The 12,503-nt window shown below is 48.4% G+C and overlaps 1 protein-coding gene across 1 annotated transcript; it reads left to right on the plus strand.

The window, feature by feature from the left end:
* Positions 1-237: 237 nt before the first annotated feature.
* LOC128329788 (serine protease 30-like) lies at positions 238-11,737 on the plus strand. Its single transcript, XM_053261478.1, has 5 exons — positions 238-328; positions 2,585-2,862; positions 3,430-3,543; positions 3,619-3,671; positions 9,658-11,737. The coding sequence occupies exons 2-5, from the start codon at positions 2,652-2,654 to the stop codon at positions 9,898-9,900; spliced, it is 621 nt and encodes a 206-aa protein (XP_053117453.1). The 5' UTR covers positions 238-328; positions 2,585-2,651; the 3' UTR covers positions 9,901-11,737.
* Positions 11,738-12,503: the final 766 nt, after the last annotated feature.

Below are 12,503 nucleotides of genomic sequence, written 5' to 3' on the forward strand. Positions count from 1 at the left end.
GCCATCCCCCCTGAAGACAGAAGTACTCAGGTGCAAGGTCCTGTGGCAGTGGCTTTGATATGACCACATTACAAAGGGCCCACAGATGTGTTGATGTCCACCAGCTTCACCTCTCCCCCAATTCCTCTCCTGTGTCTTTAGGTTCTCCTGGTTCTTCCACAGCCTGTGGCCAGCCCAGATTATATTCCCCTCGGATCATTGGGGGGCAAGTGAGTAATGAAGGGAAATGGCCGTGGCAGGCCAGCATTCGACAAAACCAATTGCATGTGTGTGGTGGAAGCCTCATCTCACCGGAGTGGGTGGTGACAGCTGCTCATTGTTTTGAAGGGTGAGTAGAAAAAAGCTTGCAGAGGGGCACAGAGCTCGCTCCCTTTTTCCACTAGGGGGAGGCAGAGGGACCGTGTCGGAAGGCAGGATTGGTCATTCTATATGGTTAATATGAAAAGGGCATACTGTGTAAATTATTATTTAGATTTAGCAACCTGAAATGTTAGTTTCCTTTTAAGGAGTAATTTCTGAGACTATTATAAAGATCTCTGTTTATACCATTAACTGCAGCCAAGTATGTGCTTTGCACAATGGGTAAGACAAAATAATTCACTTTTCTTTCTTTTATTTTAAAAGGTGTTTATGCTGCCTTATGCAACATAGGAACATAGGAAGCTGCCATATACTGAAGCAGACCATTGGTCTATCTAGCTCAGCATTGTCTTCACAGACTGGCAGTGGCTTCTCCAAGGTTGTAGGCAGGAATCTCTCTCAGCCCTGTCTTGGAGATGCTGCCAGGGAGGGAGCGTTGAACCCTCTGCTTTCCCAGAGCGGTGGCTCCACCCCCTGAGGGGAATATCTTCCAGTGCTCACACATCTGGTCCCCCATTCATATGCAACCAGGGTGGAGCCTGCTTAGCTAAGGGGACAAGTCATGCTTGCTACCATAAGACCAGCTCTCCTCACAGATGTTATGAGTGCCAGTGGTGCTCGCACTTACAGCTGCAAAAGTGAGGAGGAAGTCCTGCCCTGCACTGTCACTCATTCCCTCTAGCCAGCCTGTTCATGCCTACAGTTCCATTTGTCTGAAGGGGGAGGCACCATACTCACAATAGTTGGCGCTTCCATGAGTTGCAGTCTGGATCAAACGGTGTCTCCCCCTTCAAACATGGCTGTAAGCATGAATGGTCTGGCTGGAGGGGTGAGTGACAGCAGCGGGTGAGGCCTCCTCCTTGTTTTTGCAGTTGTGAGTGTGAGTGCCACTGGTGCTCATAAGGTCTGTATAGGGCTCTTGTTTCCGGGCAGTGTTCTAAAGTGAGGACAGCATTCATCTGGGTGCTGCCCAGAGTTTTTCTAAAAGAGGGGCCCTCAAAGTATGGGTCCGAACCCTCTGTGGAGGGTCACAAGTGGTTTAAAAGGGGGCCTGGAGGCTCCCTGTCAGGGGTGTTAGGAATTCTCTCTGGTAAGAGATACCCTTCTATTACAGCAGAGTGCACAGAGGCAAAATACAGCGGAGTCTGCCCAGGCATGCGTGTATGCTGAGAGCAAAAGAAACTTGGGCCAGTTCATAGTTTCAAATCAATATAAGGAGTCTTTATTGCTGAACTCCATTCTAGACAGGAAAGTGGAGAGATAGAATCTCTAATTTATCTAGCTAGCTGGAAGCAGAGAGATGTTGCATGCATCTCTGTACACATGATGCAGAGAGAGATTGACGAGCGTGTGTGATAGAAGGAAGGAAGGAAGGAAGGAAGGAAGGAAGGAAGTGAGAGAGAGGCAGGCAGGCAGGCAGGAAGTCCCTGAGATTAGCAATCTACATATCAAAGGGATAGTGTCAGAGCAGTAGAGAGAAGGGATGACCAATGTCTTGACCCCTTTAGCCCTCTGACTCACTAGTCTGTCCCCCTGTCATTGAAGCACAAGGCAGCACAGAGTCCTTCACTTCCAACAAGGGGATGGGGGCCTTATATGATATCTCTGAGGCACTGGGTGGTCCGGGGTGATGGGAGGCTTCCAGCTTGCCAGACAAAGGGGTGCCACAGCAGTGCCTGCACTTGGAAGTGTGTGTGGCAGAGGAGCTGAGTGGTTGTCGGCTCCCACTCCCCTCTCTGCCTCCCATTACCCTGACCATCCCTGTGCCTAGAGAGGCATAGAGAGGTTGGCCAAGGGTAGGAACAGCCGCAGCTCTGGTTTGGTCGATGGGCGAGAAGGAAGTTCCATCTCGGGGGAAAAGCTCTTGCGTGAATGATATGACACAACGCCAGTTGTCCACTTTTAAAATGGAATCGTGTCTTGCACTCATGTTGTTGGGTTACGCTGGGACAGAGGGGCAGTGAACCTTCTACTAGGGACCTCTGGCCATTGTTTTCAGTCTCCTGATGGGAAATTTTTAACAATGTCTTGATCTCTACCTAACCCTATGAAATCAGTAGCTTTAGTCATGCTGGGAGTCACATAACTTTATATGTTATTTTAGGGAGGTGGGTCATGGGATCAACACATTTGAAGACCTTAAGGGTTTCTCGAGGGCTGGGCAGGGACTAGAACCCAGACCTTCCCTGAGTTGTCCAGACTGATCTTTCTTTGGCTCCCTCAGACAACTGTCCCTCCCTCAGTATCGAGTACATCTGGGAGAGCATGACCTCCCCCGACCTGCGCCCACCATGGTGTCATCTGCTGTCAGCCAAATCATTTTGCACCCTTATTACGCCGGGGCTGGGCTCAGTGGTGATATTGCCCTGATGCGGTTGAAGAAACCAGTCAGCTTTTCCAGAAGCATCTCACCCATCTGCCTGCCAAGTGCTTCAGGCCCGGAACCCTTTCCTGTGGGGATGAAGTGTTGGATCACCGGTTGGGGCCACGCCTTCCCAAAAGGTAGGGGCAAGCTTGATGCCTTGTTTCTGTATGGGAGGTGGTTGAGTTGGGGGTTCAGGTTGGGGTGAAAGCATGGAGAGAGTGGTGGGGCACAGAATTAGAGGGCAGGGTTTCTTGTGAGTTGTATCTGTATGTAAAATAGGTAGTTTTGTTCAATAAACCATAAATAAGAAGGTGGGGATACAACTAGCATTTCTCATCTCTCTGGCAGAGGGTAGGCTAGGCAGGCGTTCTCAGATTTGCGTCCGTATACGTTGTTGGACTACAACTCCCATCATCCCCAGCCACCATGGACAAAGGGAGGGACTGGTAGGCTGCAAGTGCTGCTCACTATTGTGGGCTCCATGTTCTCCCCCCTTACCCCTTCCATGGCTAATTAGCTCAGGCCCCACAGTTTCTCCCACAACCAGGAAACTGTTAAGTGGGAAGGTGGGGTTACCTCATTATGATGAACTCCGGCAAAACTGCTAACTCTGAGGCTGCTGAAGGCCAGTCAGGAGTTACTCATCCATATTAAGTGATGTTGAGCCTATGTCTGATTTGGGGGCTTCCCTTCTCCTGTGCCAGCCCCCCTCATTGCTCGGACACTGCGGGAAGTAGAGGTGCCAATCCTTGATGGCGATGAGTGTGACCAAATGCTTCACAACAACACCAGCGATACCACCAACAGCACCTCTGTCCTCAGCGCCCTCCTCAGCGCCTTCCTCGACAAGCTACGTGCCTTTGGGAGTATACCAGAGGACTACAGGTTGATCTACGATGACATGATCTGTGCTGGGTACCAAGAAGGACAAAAGGACTCTTGCCAGGTAAGAGCTGTGAGTTGGAGGAGGGCCACCATGGCCAAAGGGAAGGATGGGCAGGCTGCATGGGCCGCTCACTGTTTTGGGCTTCGGAACTGGGGAAGGTGCCGAAGAAGGCCACCAAGATGATCAGGGGTCTGGGGCACCTTCCTTATGAGGCAAGACTACAACACCTGGGGCTCTTTTGTTTTGAAAAGAGGCAACTAAGGGGAGACATGGAAGAGGTGTATAAAATTATACATGGAGTGGAGAGGGTGGACAGAGAAATTTTTCTCCCTCTCTCACAACACTAGAACCAGGGGTCATCCTATGAAACTGGAGGCTGAGCAATTTAGGACCAACAAAAGGAAGTACTTGTTCACACAGCACATAATTAATCTATGGAATTATTTGCCACCCCCTTGGACAGCTTTAAAAGGGGCTTAGACAAATTCATGGTGGACAGGTTTATGGCGACTTGTCTGGTGGCTGTGGGCCACCTGCAGCCTCTGAGGCAAGATGCCTCTTAATATCAGCAACAGCAGGAGAGAGGGCATGCCCTCACTTCTAGCCTGTGGGCTCCCCAGAGGCATCTGGTGGGCCACGGTGTGAAAGAGGCTGTGGGTCTAGATGGGCCTTGGGCCTGATCCAGCAGAGTTGTTCTTATGTTCTTATGGCATCTATGGTAAGGGATAATGGGGTGGGGAGGAGAGCTGTCTGAAATTAGGATTACAGGAATGCTGCTGATTGGTGTTCTTTCGGGCTGAACCCGTAGCAGTGATGAATCCCGTGGAACATACAGATGCCGAGAAACTGGATTTCTGGTTTCTGTAAGATGTTTGCATCAGGTATGATCACAGACCTTCCCTTATCTTGTTAGAGAGCTTTGGAGGGGGAGATTTGCTTATCTACTCCACCCACCCACCCACAGTGGAAGTGCAGAAGTAAGACTAGCACTGCTAATTCAGGTTATCTGGAGACATGGAGTTAAATGTTCAAAGTAAAGTAGTTTTTTTGGGAAATTCACCAGAGAGATAGGACAGGCCTACATGCCTAGCTGCTTGCTATATCAGGAAGGGAAACATAGGAATATAGAAACATAGGAAGCTGCCATATACTGAGTCAGACCATAGGTCCATCTAGCTCAGTATTGTCTGCACAGACTGGCAGCAGCTTCTCCAAGGTTGCAGGCAGGAATCCCTCTCAGCTCTATCGTGGAGATGCTGCCAGGGAGGGAACCTTGGAACCTTCTGCTCTTCCCCTGAGAGCAGCTCCATCCCCTGAGGGGAATATCTTGCAGTGCTCACACATCAAGTCTCTCATTCATATGCAACCAGGGCGGACCCTGCTTAGCTAAGGGGACAAGTCATGCTTGCGACCACAAGACCAGTTCTCCAACTCTGGGGAAGAGGAGGAGGAAACCTGTCTCTCAGGTGAGAGAATGAAACCTGAGAGTATCTGTCTAATAAAAGGGAGTCTGGACAGAGAAAGCATGGTCAGAGAGGGGATTGCCTTACTCCCTGTCTCTACCCCGGGTGGTCAATAATGTTGGGTGGTCTCTACACCGGGTGGTCAATAAAGGGTCAGTGCTATCAGGAGCTGCATCTCCACTCAGTGATGCAAGTTTTGGGTGGCATAGAAATATGATAAATAAACAAATCTCCAACATATCTAAGAGACTCTGTAGCACTGCCACCAAGCACTGATCTTCCAATACCAGGCAGAAGGGCAAGTATAAAGATGCTTCCACATGGCCCTGAATGTAGTGCTGTATCCTCACCAACACTTGCAATTCTTGTCCTCTCAGCAGAGGCGAAGGTTGGTGGTCTGCTGCCCTAAGGTTGCTGCCTTACAGTGAGACCCAAAGGATATTTACTTAGACAATAGTCTTATTGAGTGCAACGGGATCCACCCCCTAGAAAGAGTGCTTAGGATTGCAGCCTGCTCCATATTTTGCTGGGTTAGTGGTTCTTTTTCTTGTTAATATTTTTTCAGTACTTGCGAGGCTGAATTTCAGTCGGAAGGAATTAATTCCTGGTTGCCCTTGTGCTGGGCTTAAAGTCGTGAGGAGCAGGGAGAAGGTGTGAGGTGTCCTAAATGTTTACGGTGGATATTTATATACCACATTTCTACAAAGGTTCCCAAAGCAGATAAACAAGATGGTTCCCTGTCCCCCAAGGGCTCACAAGCTAAAAATACACACAAGGGAGACACCACCAATTACCACTGGAGGGATACTGTGCTGAGGTTGGAACAATGGCTTCCTGGTTACGAAATATGCCACTTTAAAAGGCGCTTCTTTGCTCAGTTAGCAGAGGTCTACTCAGAAAGAATGCCCATTCTGCACAACAGGACTTAGAAGGTGTGGGATTGCAGCCTTTCAGGAAGATAGATGGATTGGGATTGGGATAGACTGGGATAGATAGGGATAGATAGATAGATTGGGATTTAGATTTAGATTTAGATGTATAGATTTAGGTAGATTGGGATGGATAGATGGGGATTTAGACTTAGATTTATATATTTAGATAGATTGGGATAGATAGACTGGGATAGATTGGGATAGTGGGATTGCAGCCTTTCAGGAAAATAGATAGATTGGGATAGGGATAGATTGGGATAGATAGATAGACAGATAGATTGGGATTTAGATGTATAGGTTTAGATAGATTGGGATGGATAGATTGGGATTTAGATTTAGATTTATATATTTAGATAGATTGGGATAGATTGGGATAGTGGGATTGTAGCCTTTCAGGAAGATAGATAGATAGATAGATAGCATTGCTTATGGTGTTGAGCACGAGTGGGGGGAAATAAAGACTGGCCTTGTACAAGGCTTAAAGTAATGTGTGTGTTGCAGGGGTGGGTAGAGTATGCTGTGCCCATTGTGCTTCTCCACTGCTGTGTCCTGAGTTCCCACCCATTTGGAACATAGGATCTGATGGGGTTTTGTGGGGAAAGGTTAAAAATTCTTTTGTGGGTTGGGTGCATGAGGAAGGCTCATGCCTTACTACCCAACCCACTTTGGTAATCCTAGGAGCTACCCATGGGGTCGGGTGTTTCGTGTTTCCCCCCCAACAATAGGGTGTTTTGAGTTTCCCCATTGTCCCCAGTGACCAAAACACTGTATGCTTTTTGAGTTTGATCTGTTGAAACAGCCGGGGTTGGCTGCTGTTTCGACAAAATGTTTCGGTCTTCTGCATTTCATTTCAAGCTCAAAACACAACACAAAATCCATTTTATGCACACCTCTACCTTATATTGAGTCAGACCATTGGTCTATCTAGCTCAGTATTGTCTACACAGACTGGCAGCGGCTTCTTCAAGGTTGCAGGCAGGAGTCCCTCTCAGCCCTATCTTGGAGATGCTGCCAGGGAGGGAACTTGGAGCCTTCTGCATGCAAGCGTGCAAATGTTCTTCCCAGAGTGGTCCCATCCCCTAAGGGGAATATCTTACAGTGCTCACACACATAGTCTCCCATTTAAATGCAAACCTGGGCATCCCCTGCTTAGTAATGGAAACAATTCATGCCTGGTGGTGGCAGCAGACCCGACTTCACTCAGCACCAGGTATACTCTTTTGCTCCTGTGTCCAAAGTCTCACCTTTCTCAGTTCCTGCAGGCCCCTTATCTCTCCAAGGCTAATTCAGGAATGTTGGTACTGGCCAGTGACTGGAAGCAAAGCGGATTTCCAGACAGTAATTTATTCTAACATGAGTACAAATTTCTATGAGAGATTCTCTGTGGGATCCAGACATCAGGAAGCACGGTGCTGTAATTTAGCGCCACCTGCTGGTAATTTGCTGACCAAGTGTGAAAAAAGAGCTGAAAACTTTTCTTTTCAATACAATACCGTTTTAAACTATTATTGAAAAAGTACAAGTTTCAGTTCCTTTTTTTCACGCATTGTCAGCAAATGGCCAGCAGATGGCACTAGGAAACAGCATGATGTCCCTTGATTGTAGAAATTGGTGCTGTAAGAATAACTAGCCGCCTGGAAATCCTCAGAGTGAGAACAAGGGAGGGAAAAAAAGCAGGGGAGAAAGTGTTGGTAACAGCAGGATGGATGGCAGAGGCTCCAGCTGGGGAGTTATTTCGGACTATATCCTGTGGGTAAGCTGAGCGGGGTGTGCATGTGCCTCCTACTGTCCCTTTACATATCCCTTTCAGGGCTGCTCAACTTTGGCCCTCCTGCAGATGTTGGCCTACAACTCCCACAATCCACTCTGGCTAGGGACTATGGGAGTTGTAGTCCAAAAACATCTGGGCCCCCCCAAAGTTGAGCAGGCCTGGATGGGGCCGCTCTGGGAAGAGCACCTGCCTGCTTGCATGCAGAAGGTTCCAAGTTCCCTTCTTGGCAGCATCTCCAAGATAGGGCTGAGAAAGACTCCTGCCTGCAACCTTGGAGAAGCCGCTGCCAATCTGTGTTGACAGTACTGAGCTAGATGGACCAATTGTCTGACTCAGTAGAGGGCAGCTTCCTATGTTCCTATGATCAGGCCCAAGGCCTATCCAGTCCAGCATCCTGCTCCACACAGTGGCCCACCAGTTGCCTCTGGGAAGCCCAGGCAAGTGGTGAAGGCATCCCCTCTCTCCTGCTCTTGCTCCCCTGCAACTGGGATTCAGAGGCGTCTTGCCTCTGAGCTTGCAGGTGGTCTATAGCCATCAAGACCAGCAATTGAGAGATCTGTCCTCCATGAATTTGTCTAAGCCCCTTAAAAACCTATCCACGCTGGAGTCTTTGACCACACCTCATGCCAGTGAATTCCATAGATTAATTACGGTATACACTGTGTGAAAAAGTACTTCCTTTTGTCGGGCCTAAATTTCCTGGCAATCAGTTTCATGGGATGCCAGGCTTTGAACATGGGACCTTTTGCATGCAAAGTAGATGCTCTTCCGAGGAGCTGTATCCTCACCCAAGTGTTGTAAGGACTCTAGAGCACTCCATGAACAGGTTTGTCTCCACCAACATGTGATGTAGCCACTTTGCTGAAGCTGAGCAGCTCCGGTCAGTGTTTGGCTGGAGGCTGCCTAAGAACTTCCAGAACCTCCTTAAGAGAGGGGAGCTGGTCTTGTGGTTGCAAGCATGACTTGTCCCCCTAGCTAAGCAGGGTCTGCCCTGGTTGCATTCGAATGGGAGACTAGAAGTGTGAGCACTGTACAGGAAAAGAGCCAGGCTGGCAGCGGCCTGTGTGTGGCATATGAATGGGAGACTTGATGTGTGAGCTCCATAAGATGTTCGAGCCACTCTGAGAAGAGCAGAAGGTTCCAAGTTCCCTCCCTGGCAGCATCTCCAAGATAGGCTGAGAGAGATTCCTGCCTGCAACCTTGGAGAAGCTGTTGCCAGTCTGTGCAGACAATACTGAGCTAGACAGACCAATGGTCTGACTCAGTATATGGCCGCTTCCTATGTTCCTATGTTCCAAGATGGCAGCCCAAAGTATAGGCAAAACCCCTCTCTAACCCATGTGCTGACAGTACACACAGGAGGAGATCCTAAGGGCTGAGAGAGATTCCTGCCTGCAACCTTGGAGAAGCTGTTGCCAGTCTGTGCAGACAATACTGAGCTAGACAGACGAATGGTCTGACTCAGTATATGGCTGCTTCCTATGTTCCTATGTTCCAAGATGGCAGCCCAAAGTATAGGCAAAACCCCTCTCTAACCCACGTGCTGACAGTACACACAGGAGGAGATCCTAAGGGGATTACAGAGCAAATACCAGTGAAAGGTTTTCAGGATAACTTTACTTGGGAGGCAAAGGCAGTCAGGGGCCAGAACTGAACTACTTGTGGACTCATACCCAAAGGGAAAGGAACAAACAGGAATAGGAAGGAGAATAGAAACTCCTAGCTAGCCCAACCAATACAGAGGAAACTATAGTGCCCCCTCTGGCTTCATAGTAGATTGCAAGCAAACTATACAGTAAGCGAAGCTGCAGCTGTTGCACATCCCATGCTTGTTGGATGCAACCCAGTGATGGGAAGTGTTCCCCCTTCCCTCTTTCCAGGGTGACTCCGGGGGACCCCTGGCCTGCAACCAGAACAACACTTGGTTTCTGGCTGGAGTGGTGAGCTTTGGGTTAGGCTGTGGAGAGCCCAACCAACCGGGAGTCTATACCCGGGTCACCTCCTACATGGACTGGATTCAACGCACCATGGCAGAGAACAATGGGACCCACCTCTCAAGAGCCAGTGGCGTGACCTTCTTGCTGCTGCATCTTCTCCTGGGCTTGACCAACATGCTTTGGTGACTCACACTAACTCCACCCCTTGTGCTTCGGAAGAGTCGTTCTGCTTTATTAGGCAAATGGACACATCCGGAGCAGGATTTCGGAATGGCCCAAGACTGGTTTTTGTAGGCTGAGCTTTGAGTAGGGATGCCATCACGAGCTTTGTCACCCTCGGAAAGATCTGCAAAGAGAACTTTATCATCCTAGTTGTTGAATTGGCAAGTGGCAACAAAGTCCAACCGGAAGAGAGGTGGATGGAGACAGAAGCATAAAGCCCAACTGGTTTGCAAAATATAGAACATGATTGTAGGAAAGAGGCTCCTGAAAAAGAGCACAGACAAAACTGGACCGTAGAATAAGCGAAACAAAAAGCCCACCAACCAATAGCCTAAAGAAAATGCCGTGGACATGCCCTGTGCTAGTTTTGAGGCTGAGGCCTGCTGGGGCTCGAGTCCCGTGGATCCAAAAGCTCTCTCTTGCTTTTCAACTTCATTTCTCTTGCAGTTTAAAAGCCAGATAGTTTGTGTCCACCGGTGCGAAAATGTTTGGTTACTGGTTGTCGTAATCCTTGCAGACAATTATGTGGATAAGACAACAAAAATTATTATGAAAAAAATTGTAAACAACCATGGTGTGTGTCTGTGTGTGACCCCCTCCCCCGCCCACCCAAGAATGCGCTTGTGTGATGAAATGAGATTGGAGAATAAACCGTATAGAGATATCTGGATACGAAGTGTGCCTGGCAGAGACAAGCCCTGCAACTCTGTCTGGGGAACTCCCTTGTAGAGAAAAGCTGTTCGAGCAGTTGGAATCTTGAGGGCAATGGTTGGCAGGAGGAGTGTGTACTGTGAAGATACAGAAAGGCCAGTTAGGGAAGCACTCCCTGGGTAGGGCTGCTTCTGTGCGGCGCTGGGATCAGGCCCGCTATCAGCACTGCCTCCCCTGCAAGCCCAGGTTTTGTACCTGGGCTTTTACCTGGGTTAAAGGGAGCAAGCACACCCTTTACCCCAGGTATGGGGTTGTGTGTATACACAGAGTTGGATGCCTAGAGTGCCTTACTCCCAGGGGAATCCCCCAATGCACTGTGCTCATCGCACAGTGCATTGTGGGATTCCTGGAGTGATCCCCAGCCTCCAGACATCCGCGCTGCCCAGAGCAGTGTGGTTCATGTTGATGAGCTGTGGCATGCTAGAGAGGATGTCTGGGGTGGTTGTCTGGGGTGGGGATCGTCTGGGGTGGGGGGAAGGTAGGTTTCACCCTGCCTCCCCCCCCACCTGCCCACCTGGCTGTGAGCATAGCCTCAAATATGAACTGGGAAGAAAGTGAGTGTGTGGAAACAAATGAAAAAGAAAGACCCCCAAAGACTTGCCTTGACCTGATATGTGCCCCAAAGAGAATACGAGTTAAGGTCTTGGTAAACAGTCTCTGGTAAGCAGTTCCTGCTCCATCATCAGAAGACTGAAAGGTACCCCAAACAGAGCGCGAAGCTTCTTTCTTCCACAGGCATAAAAGCAGACTCCTAGAAGTTTTATACCGGAAGTAACTGAAAGTAAACTATACTGTCATAGAAAGTGATCTGTAACCAAGCAAGAGAACTACCTTGCTTATTAAGAAGAGAAACAAGAAAACCTCAGAAACTGTCAATTGACAAATCTTTCTTTGTTTTGTGAAATGATAAAGGAGAGTGTCTCCATCTGTACCTCCACAGCTACATCACTGCATTACCAAACCTGAACCCCTATAAAGGGAGTTCCTGGTTATTAAGAGAGCGTATATACAGTAGTGGCAGCGAAACAAGATCCTGTTGGGAAGATTAGAAAATAAAACCTTTAAAGAAGTCTTAGTAAATACACACAAAATCTCCGCTCTCTCATCACAGCTTGTTTGATTATATTTATGATTTTTATTTCTCTCTGCATTCCTTTTTTTCTGCTATCACCATTTAAATTGTGTTAATTTCCCCCCCAACGTTGATTTTGTTATATTTGTTGTAAATCACCCAGAGATATGAGTTTGGGGCAATATATGAAAAATCAGTAAATCACTCAATAAACCAAGAACGCTGAGCAAGAGCTTGGGAAGGCCTGAGGCTGGTTTTTGCAGAGTGAACTTTAAGCAGAAACATTTTGAAGAACTTTGCCACCGTCTGAGAGATCTGCAAATTGCCAGCTTCATCATGCTGCTTGTTGAATCGGCAAGTAGCAACATTGTCTGATTGAAAGGAATTGAGCGGAGACAGAAATATTAGAAGGAACCATTTTACAAAATATAGAACATTGCTGTCGAAGAGCATATCCCAAGGGGGGTGGGGGAAGAAACCGCCCAAGCAGCCTAAAGAAAATGAATGCACACCGTTCAATAGTTTATGTAATAGCTTAAGTAATGGCTGGGGTGGGTGGGTGGTCTGATGGTCCAGTTTTGGCAAAGCCACGCTTGGCAGGGTACTTGGTTGTGATCGGGGGAGGGGATGTGGGTGGGGAGGTGGTGTGGTTGTGATCTTCAGGAATAACATTTCCCTTGCCAGGATTCCTGTGAGAGAGTTGGCTCATGTTGAGTGTTTCCAACTTTGGTCTGGGGACCAGGGATAGCCTGGGAATTTTGTTAGTGTACTGAGCACCCCCATG

Source organism: Hemicordylus capensis, chromosome 6 (genome assembly GCF_027244095.1).
Source record: "Hemicordylus capensis ecotype Gifberg chromosome 6, rHemCap1.1.pri, whole genome shotgun sequence".
Classification (NCBI taxonomy): Eukaryota; Metazoa; Chordata; class Lepidosauria; order Squamata; family Cordylidae; genus Hemicordylus; species Hemicordylus capensis.

What these genes read in the sequence shown, in the direction of transcription:
- LOC128329788 (XM_053261478.1), top strand. Translation starts at nt 2,652, where the DNA reads ATGGTGTCATCTGCTGTCAGCCAAATCATTTTGCACCCTTATTACGCC. An exon ending in GGGCCACGCCTTCCCAAAAG is followed by an intron (nt 2,863 to 3,429) that starts GTAGGGGCAAGC and finishes CTCCTGTGCCAG; the next exon opens with CCCCCCTCATTGCTCGGACA. An exon ending in GACAAAAGGACTCTTGCCAG is followed by an intron (nt 3,672 to 9,657) that starts GTAAGAGCTGTG and finishes CCCTCTTTCCAG; the next exon opens with GGTGACTCCGGGGGACCCCT.